Below are 10,077 nucleotides of genomic sequence, written 5' to 3'. Positions count from 1 at the left end.
GTTCCTCAGAGCCTCAGGGACGCATGGCGCACGGAGTATGAGCAGCTGCGCCACGGTGCTATGACTGTGTCAGAGTATGTAGTTCGTTTTAGTGATTTGGCCCGACATGCACCAGCCTTGGTTGCCACAGTTCGAGAGAGGGTTCGTCGGATGAGTATTGCTAGGAGATTGGAGGGCATGCTCACTCGAGATAGAGAGGAGAGGGAGGCCAAGAGGTCTCGGGAGTCTGGCACTTATAGTGGTACTCGTGCCCCAACTGTAGTTCGCCATGGTAGGGGCTATGGGAGTCGCCCCGTTCATTCATCTCTTCCAGCCACCAGTGCTATTTCGGGCCCTTCTAGGCCCCAGGAGCCTTATTATGCACCGCCAGTGTCTAGTGTGCCTCCTGCACGGGGTGCTTTTAGCTGTCAGTCCAGCAGACTTGGCCCGATCCAGTCACAATAGCCACACTCTCCAAGAGCTTGGTTTGAGTGTGGTGACACCTGCCATATGGTGACGGATTGCCCCAGACTTAGGAGGGGTGTACCTCCATAGACTTCTTAGCCACCGCATTCTCCACTGCCCCACCTGCTCAGCCAGCTCAAGGTGGAGGTCGGGGAGGTCGGGGAGATCGAGGTCGCCCTAGAGGGGGAGGCCAGGCCAGATATTATGCTCTTCCGGCTTGTACAGAGGCAATTGCTTATGACTCTGTCATTACAGGTATTGTTCCGGTCTGTCATAGAGATGCGTCGATCTTATTTGATCCAGGCTCTACATATTCCTATGTGTCCTCTTATTTTGCCCCGTATTTGGGCGTATCTTGGGATTCCTTGAGTTCCACTGTTTATGTGTCTACTCCTATGGGAGATTCTCTTGTTATGGACCGCGTGTATCGGTTGTGTTTGATTGCTCTTAGTAGTTTTGAGACCAGAGCCGATTTATTATTGCTCAGTATGGTAGACTTTGATGTTATCTTGGGCATGGACTGGTTGTCGCCCTATTATGATATTCTTGATTGTCACGCTAAGACCATGATGTTGGCTATGCAGGGATTACCGCGATAAGAGTGGAGAGGTACCTTAGAGTATACTCCCAGCAGAGTTATTTCGTTTCTTAAAGCTCAACGAATAGTTGAGAAGGGGTATGACGCGTATCTAGCTTATGTGAGAGATGTCAGTATTGATACCCTTATAATTGAGTCAGTCCCAGTAGTGAGGGATTTTCCAGATGTTTTTTCAGCTGATCTTCTGGGCATGCCGCCCAGCAGAGATATTGATTTTAGCATTAATTTGTTGTCAGGCACTTAGCCCATCTCTATTCCTCCATATCGTATGGCTCCTCCTGAGTTGAACGAGTTGAAGGAACATTTACAGGAATTGCTTGATAAGGGCTTCGTTCGTCCTAGTGTGTCACTTTGGGGTGCTCCGGTTTTGTTTGTGAAGAAAAGGGATGGTTCTATGCGTATGTGCATTGATTATTGCCAGTTGAACAAAGTTACTATGAAGAAAATGTATCCTTTGCCTCGTATTAATGACCTATTTGATCAGTTACAAGGTGCCAGAGTGTTTTCCAAGATTGACTTATGTTCGGGCTACCATCAGTTGAATATTTGGGAACTAGATATCCCGAAGACTGCTTTCAGAACTCGGTATGGTCACTGCGAGTTTCTTGTTATATCATTTGGGTTGACCAACGCCCCAGTAGCATTTATGCACTTGATGCACAATGTGTTCCGATCCTATCTTGACTCATTCGTCATTGTGTTTATTGACGACATTCTGGTGTACTCCCGAACTCGGGAGGATCATGAGCAGCACCTGATGACTGTGCTTCAGACCCTAAGAGAAAAGAAGTTATATGCAAAATATTTAAAGTGTGAGTTTTGGCTAGGCTCAGTGGCATTCTTGGTTCATGTAGTATTGAGTGGTGGGATCCAGGTGGATCCGAAGAAGGTTAAAGTAGTGCAGAGTTGGCCCAGACCGTCACCATCCACGGAGATCCGGAGTTTTCTTGGTTTGGCGGGGTATTACCATTGTTTTGTAGAGGGATTCTCATCTATTGCACCACTTATGGCCAGGATGACCCAGAAGGGTGCTCCGTTCAGGTGGACAGAGGAGTGTGAGGAGAGCTTTTAGAAGCTTAAGATAGCTTTGACTACAGTCTCAGTATTGGTATTGCCTACAGGTTCGAGGTCTTATATTGTATATTATGATGCATCACGGATTGGTCTCAGTGCGGTATTGATGTAGGAAGGTAGGTTGATTGCCTACACGTCCAGACAACTGAATGTGCATGAAAATAACTTTCATGTCCACGACCTTGAGTTAGCAGCTATTGTCCATGCCTTGAAGATTTGGTGGCACTATTTGTATGGTGTCCCTTGTGAGATTTACACTGATCATCGGAGTTTGCAGCATATGTTCAAGCAAAAGGATCATACCTTGCATCAGCGGAGGTGGTTGAAGCTACTTAAGGACTATGATATCACCATTTTGTACCATCCGGGGAAGGCTAATGTGATGGCCGATGCTTTGAGTCACCGAGCAGAGAGTTTAGGGAGTTTAGCATATCTACCAGCAGCAGAGAGGCCATTGGCGTTGGATGTTCAGGCCTTAGCCAGCCAGTTTGTGAGATTGGATATTTCTGAGCCGAGTCTAGTATTGGCTTGTGTGGTCTCTCGGTTTTCTCTTTATTATCGTATCAGGGGGCATTAGTATGATGACCCCCATCTGCTTTTCCTTAAGGACACGGTTCAGCACGGTGATGCTAAGGAGGTCACTATTGGAGATGATGGTGCATTAAGGATGAAGGTCAGGCTATGTGTGCCCAATGTAGATGGGTTGCGTGAGTTGATTCTCCAAGAGACTCACAGCCCGCGGTACTCCATTCATCTGGGTGCTGCAAAGATGTACTAGGACTTGAGGAAGCATTACTGGTAGAGGAGGATGAAGAAGGACATAGTGGAGTATGTAGCTCGGTGTCTAAATTGCCAACAGGTAAAGTATGAGCATCAGCGGCCAGGCAGATTGCTTCAGAAGTTAGAGATTCCGGAGTAGAAATGGGAGCGGATCACTATGGATTTCATTGTTGGGCTTCCATTGACCCAGCGGAAGTTTGATTCAGTTTGGGTGATTGTGGATAGGCTGACCAAGTCAGCTCATTTCCTTCTTGTGATGACTACCTATTGTTCCGAGCAGCTGGCTTGAATTTATATACACGAGATTGTTAGGCTTCATGGCGTGCCGGTATCTATCATCTCTGACCGGGGTACGCAGTTTATATCACAGTTCTGGAGGGTCATACAACATGATTTAGGTACTCGAGTTGAGTTGAGCATAACATTTCACCCTCAGATGGACGTACAGTCCGAGTGCACTATTCAGATAATTGAGGATATGCTCCGTGCGTGTGTGATGGAGTTTGGAGGCTCTTGGGATCATTTATTGCCACTTGCGAAGTTTGCCTACAACAACAGTTATAAGTCGAGCATTCAGATGGCACCGTATGAGGCTCTGTATGGCAGGCGGTGTTGATCTCCAGTGGGTTGGTTCAAGCCGGGCGAGTCTAGATTACTGGGTACCGACTTGGTTCAGGATTCTTTGGAGAAGGTTAAGGTGATTCATAATCGACTTCGCACCTCCCAGTCCAGACAGAAGAGTTATGCGGATTGGAAGGTTCACGATGTTGCATTCATGATTGGTGAGTGGGTCTTGCTCCAGGTTTTGCCTATGAAAGGCGTCATGAGGTTCATGAAGAAGGGCAAGCTGAGCCCAAGGTTCATTGGTCCATTTGAGGTGTTGTGGCGAGTTGGGGAGGTTGCTTATGAGCTTGCCTTGCCTCCCAGTCTAGCAGGAGTTCATCCGGTATTCTATGTATCTATGCTCCGGAAGTATCACGGTGATCCGTCTCATGTGTTGGATTTCAGCTCAGTCCAGTTCGACAAGGACCTATCTTATGTTAAGGAGCCAGTGGCTATTTTGGATAGGCAGGTTCGAAAGCTGAGATCAAAGAACATTGCTTCGGTGAAGGTTCAGTGGAGGGGGCAGCCGGTCGAGGAGGCGACTTGGGAGACCGAGCATGATATGTGCAGCCGCTATCCTCATCTTTTTACAACTTCAGGTATGTCTATATACTCGTTCAAGGACGAACGATTGCTTTAAGATGGGGATGATGTAATGACCCGGCCGGTCATTTTTAGAGTTATAGCCCCGATCCCCTATTTACTACTTTCTCCGTATCTTTTTCTGCTTATGTGACTTGCCGGGAGGTTGTTGTTGTGGTTTCAGAGCGAATTGGGACACTTAGTCCCTAAACGGAAGCTAAAGTCTTAGGATTTTGACCATAGTCGGAAATGTGTGAAGAATACTCCGGAATGGAGTTTCGTTGGTTCCGTTAGCTCCGTTGGATGATTTTGGATTTAGGGGCGTGTCCGGATTGTGTTTTGGAGGTTTGTAGCTGATTTAGGCTTGAAATGACGAAAGTCGAATTTTTGGAGATTTTGACCAAAAGTGGACTTTTTGATATCGGGGTCGGATTCCGATTTAGGAAGTTGGAATAGGTCCGTAATGTTGAATATGACTTGTGTGCAAAATTTGGGGTCAATCGTACATGATTTGATATGTTTCGGCATCGGTTGTAGAAGTTTGAAATTTCAAAGTTCATTAAGTTTGTTTGGAGGGTGATTCGTGTTTTTAGCGTTGTTTGATGTGATTTGAGGGCTCAACTAAGTTTGTATGGTGTTTTAGGACTTGTTGGTATATTTGGTTGAGGTCCCGGGGGCCTCGGGTGTGTTTCGAATGCTTAACGGATTGAAATTGAACATAGGCAAAATTGCTGAAGTTTATGGTTTCTGGTGTTTTCGCACCTGCGGTGGGGAGACTGTAGGTGCGAACTCGTACGTGTGGAAACAGGAGCGCAGATGCGAATTTGGGCAGCCCAGGCTGGGTTCGCAGGTGCGGATCTGTTTGCACAGAAGCGGCCTCGCTTCTGCGGTGGGATGGTACGCAGGAGAAGTGAGGGTCGCAGGTACGGTTCCTTGGTCGCAAGAGCACATCCGTAGGTGAGGTGCTTCTCTCGCATATGCGGACCCAGGGGACTTAATTTAAGTCCGCACCTGCGATGGAATTTCCGCAGGTGCAATTATAAGCCGCAGATGCAGAATCGCCGGGCAGATAAGGGCCATGTTCAAGGGTTTTATCCCATTTTCAATTTTGGGACTTTGAGAGCTCGAATTAAGGTGATAATTCAAGGATTTTTCAGAGAGAACTTTGGGGTAATGATTCTTAACTCGTTTATGGTTGTATTCCATTAATCTATAGTTGAATTCATCATTTAATTAAGCAATTTGGTTGAGAAATTTGGGAAAAAGTTGGAAAGTTCTTCAAATAAATTTTTGAATTTTGATTCGGATTTTGATATCGTATTTGGATAATTTTGGTACGAGTGAGCTCGTGAGTGAATGGGTGTTCATATTTTATGACTTTTACCCGATTCCGAGACGTGGGCCTGTGTCGACTTTTTGGGGCAATTTTCCAATTTCTTGCTTTATTTTTTATTTCATTAATTAGATTAGTTTCTTATAGTTGTATTTATGGTATGTAATTGATTTTGGCTAGATTTGGGCCATTCGGATTCAGATATTCATGGAAAAGGCATTGTTACTGATTGATTGAGCTTGGTTCGAGGTAAGTGGCTTGCCTAACCTTTTGTGGGGGAAATCCCCTTAGGATTTGGTACTGTTGTGATATGTGAGCACCGTGTACGTGAGGTGACGAGTACGTACACGGGCTATTTGTTGTAAAACCCAATTTATTTTACTGAGTAGCAACTTGTTTTTCCTTTAATTTGTGTTATACCGTTTAAATGAGTATTAGCCTATTTTTCATTCTTAATTGAGCTATTCCAATATGTGTAGTTATCCTGTTTAGTCTAATATTGCATGTCTATGTGCTTTAACTGCTTATTTGAACTCTGTGAAGCATGCCTAGTTGATTTCCTGCTTTACCTTGTTCGTTATTAGTATAACTATAAAAATCTTGTTGTTAACTGTTGTATTTATCGGTTTGAGCTATGTGTTTACTTTTGAGACTACGAGGCGGTTCCTCGGGAGTTCTCCCTGCACATTTGCTTTTGAGACTACGAGGCGGTTCCTCGGGAGTTCTCCCTGCACATTTACTTTTGAGGCTACGAGACGGTTCCTCGGCAGTTCTCCCTGTACATTTACTTTTAAGACTACGAGGCAGTTCCTCGGGAGTTCTCCCTGCATACTTACTTTTGAGACTACAAGGCAGTACCTCGGGAGTTCTCCCTGTATATTTACTTTTGAGACTACGAGGCGATACCTCGGGAGTTCTCCCTGCATATTTATTTTGGGACTACGAGATGGTATCTCGGGAGATCCCCTACTGTTTACCCCTGTGTGTTGTACTGTTGCCTTGTTGTATTTCCTTTTGTTAAATTCTAGTCTCTTATTATACTGTATATTCTTCTGCCTTGCTTATTATTTACCAGTGGGCCTGACCTGACCTCGTCACTACTCGATCGGGGTTAGACTTGGCACTTACTGGGTACCATTGTGGTGTACACATGCTACTATTATGTATATATTTTGTGTGCAGATCCAGGTGTTTCTTATCAGTCCCGCTACTAGCTGAGAGTGCTTGCTGTTGTACGGAGACTTCAAGGTACATCTGTCGCGTCCGCAGACCTCGGAGTCCCCCTCTATTCTCTCTTATGTCATTTACCTCCGTACCTCTTTTGTTAGACTCTGGTGTATAGAGATACTAGTTTTCTTCTGTAGCTTGTGACTTATGATGTTTCGGGTTTTGGAGAATACTGTGTATTACTAGAGTGTTGGTTATTATAAATATCGAGCGGCATTGTTACCAGTTATTTAGTTATCTGTTGCAGATAGTTGTTAAGTTTTACTTCCATTTTTGTTATTTCCGCAATTTTTTAAGCTTACCTAGTCGTAGAGACTTGGTGCCATCACGACGTCTTACGGAGGGAGTTTTGGGGCGTGGCAGGCTCATACATATTGTTAAAGGATTCCTTTACTCCACTAACAGAAATAAAGATTTCTTAAACTATAATGAGAGTAAATAGCTTAAAATAATTAGTGGAAATATCATTTAGATAAAAGTCCATATCTTTATGATATATGTAAATATGTTCTTATATTATTGCCTTTTCTTTTCTATATTTTAGATTTCTCAATATGTCTGAAAGGAGAAATCGAACCTTATTAGATATGGTGAGATCTATGATGGAGTTTACTGATCTTCCAATAAATTTATAGGGATATTCTTTGGAAGCAGCAACATACTTACTTAATAAAGTTCTCACTAAGTTAGTCTCTACAATGCCATATGAGATATGGAAAGGATATAAGCCTAACTTTAAGCATATTAAAGTTTAGGGTTGTCCAGCTTATGTTAAGAGACTGCAATCTAATAAACTTGACTCAAGATCTGATAAGTGTAGGTTCATTGGGTATCCCAAAGAAACAATGGGATATTATTTCTATCACCCTTCTAACTATAAAGTGTTTGTGGCTAGATGAGCAACCTTTTTGGAAAGGAATTTTTTTTAGAAGGAAATTATAGTAGAGAAATAGAATTTGATGAAGTTCAAAAAACCAATGAATCAACACAATATAAAGATCATGAAACACAAGTTGAAGAACCTTTATTGGATGTTTTGAAGTTGACAAGGAAGTTGCCATCTTCAACGGTTGAAATTCAACAATTAAATGTAGTTCAAGAATAGGTTAATGAACCAGTTCCAAACCAAATTGAACAACAACCAAATCTAGCACAAGGTGAACAAGTTGTACAAGCACCTCTTAGAAGGTCTACATGAGAACGTCATGTACCAACTAGATTAAATCTAATGGTACAAGATGATGTATCAAATGAGGTTGATCATAATATGATGACCCTAAGACCTATGAAGAGGCTATACAAAGTTTTGATTATGAGAAATGGCAAAAGGCCATGGAATCCGAAATGCAATCCATGAAGGAAAACAAAGTATGGACTTTAGTTGAACCTTTAAAGGATATAAAACCTATAGGTTGTAAATGGATTTTTAAGAAAAAAGATTGGATCAGACGGAAAGGTGGAGACCTACAAAGCTCGTCTTTTTACCAAGGGATATCGTCAGAAAGAAGGAGTCAACTATGATGAGACTTTCTCTCCCGTGGCAATGCTCAAATCAATTCAGATTTTGCTTGTTATAGAAGCATACTACGATTATGAAATATGGCAAATGGATGTAAAAACAGCTTTTCTTAATGGTGAGCTAGAAGAGGATGTGTACATGATACAACCTGAAGGTTTCACATCTCCGCCTGATCATAATAAAATTTACAAGCTACGTAGATCTATTTATGGACTAAAGCAAGCTTCTCGAAGTTGGAATATTCGCTTTAATAAGACAATTGAAAAGTTTAATTTTGTTAGATGCGAAGAAGAGCCTTGTGTGTACAAAAGGGTTAGTGGGAGCACAATCATATTCTTAATACTGTATGTTGATGATATATTGCTCATAAGAAATGATATACAGGCATTGCAAAGTACCAAGATTTGGCTACCTGAATAGTTCTCCATGAAAGACTTGGGAGAAGCAGCTTATATATTAGGAATAAAGATCTATAGAGATAGATCAAGGAAGCTGCTTGGACTTACCCAGTCTTGTACATTGATACCATTTTAAAAAGGTATAACATGGATAATTTCAAAAGAGGTTATCTACCGATAGGCACTGGAATTACTCTCAGTAGGGAAGATTGTCCTAAAACACCTGAAGAGAGAGAACGCATGAGTAGGATCCCATACGCTAGTGCAGTGGGAGCTATCATGTATACCATGATATGTACACGTCCTGGTGTGGCTTATGCACTAGGAGTGACTAGCCGATATCAGGCAAATCCTGGTGAGGAACATTGGAAGGTGATAAAGACCATTCTTAAGTACTTAAGAAGGACTAAAGACCAATTCCTCATTTATGAAGATTCTGAGTTAAAACTTGAAGGTTATACCGATGCAAGCTTCTCTTCAGATAGAGATGATAGCAAATCTATTTCTGGTTATGTATTCACCTTAAATGGTGGTGCAGTGAGTTGGAAAAGTTCTAAAAAAGCTACAGTAGATGTTTCAGTGACTGAAGTAGAATATATAGCAGCTAGTGAAGTTGCTAAGGAAGCTATATGGATGAAAAAGTTCTTAACAAAACTTGGTGTGGTTCCTTCAATAGAAGGTGCAGTTCCATTGTTGTGTGACAATACTGGAACCATTGCTTAAGCAAAAGAACAAAGATCATACCAAAATCCAAACACGTTCTGTGAAGGTATCAATTGATAAGAGAGATCATTGAACGTGGAGACGTAGAGATTTAAAAGGTTGATGGAAATGAAAATGATGCAGACCCATTCACTAAAGCTCTTGGAGCAAAGGAGTTTGACAAGCACAAGTGAAAATTGGGAACGAAGTACAAGAGTGATTGGCTCTAGAGCAAGTGGGAGATTGTTAGGGATATACTAGATATGCTCTAGATCCAATCTCATATTTGATGATTTGAACATATTTTTATGAATGTTATTTGATATACAAATATATGGCATTTGATATAAAAATATATGGCATTTGATATTCGTTTATGATAGTTATTATTAATTACTTGATTAATTTAATAAGGTCCTTGATTAAATTTTGAGACTTGTCATCATGATGGAAATCATGATAATGAGAGTAAAGTCTCTTACAACTTAATCTAAATTTAGTTATTGATCGTAGGCTTATTGATTTGGACATTAGTAATCCGGTTAGATCAATATTTATGTGATCGTCTTTATGGGATAAAGATTAGTTGATCTTATGAACTGAATCACATAAATAGATGATGCATATAGAGATATGATCATTGAACCGATTCATTGGATAATTCCTAATGGTTAGAATTATCATACACTGCCAATAGGATATTCTCTTGAAGAATGTGATGTAAGAGTTTTCTTTGTCCTGATATCATCACAGTAATTGACAAGTTATTTAATGTGCTTTGATACTAGACACTTATGGCCCTAGGGCGATAGTTGAA

The 10,077-nt window shown here is 41.8% G+C and overlaps 1 protein-coding gene across 1 annotated transcript; it reads left to right on the top strand.

Moving 5' to 3' along the window:
- The first annotated feature begins 8,705 nt into the window (after positions 1-8,705).
- On the top strand, positions 8,706-9,281 carry LOC138898560 (secreted RxLR effector protein 161-like). The gene has a single exon (XM_070184636.1). It carries the CDS (start codon positions 8,706-8,708, stop codon positions 9,279-9,281), a length of 576 nt encoding a protein of 191 aa, XP_070040737.1.
- Positions 9,282-10,077: the final 796 nt, after the last annotated feature.

This window comes from Nicotiana tomentosiformis, chromosome 9, assembly GCF_000390325.3.
Source record: "Nicotiana tomentosiformis chromosome 9, ASM39032v3, whole genome shotgun sequence".
NCBI lineage: Eukaryota > Viridiplantae > Streptophyta > Magnoliopsida > Solanales > Solanaceae > Nicotiana > Nicotiana tomentosiformis.
This window is presented reverse-complemented; position numbering and strand designations above follow the sequence as displayed.

Bases quoted from the DNA above. Each gene is read 5' to 3' on its own strand.
- LOC138898560 (XM_070184636.1), top strand. From the start codon at position 8,706: ATGGATAATTTCAAAAGAGGTTATCTACCGATAGGCACTGGAATTACT.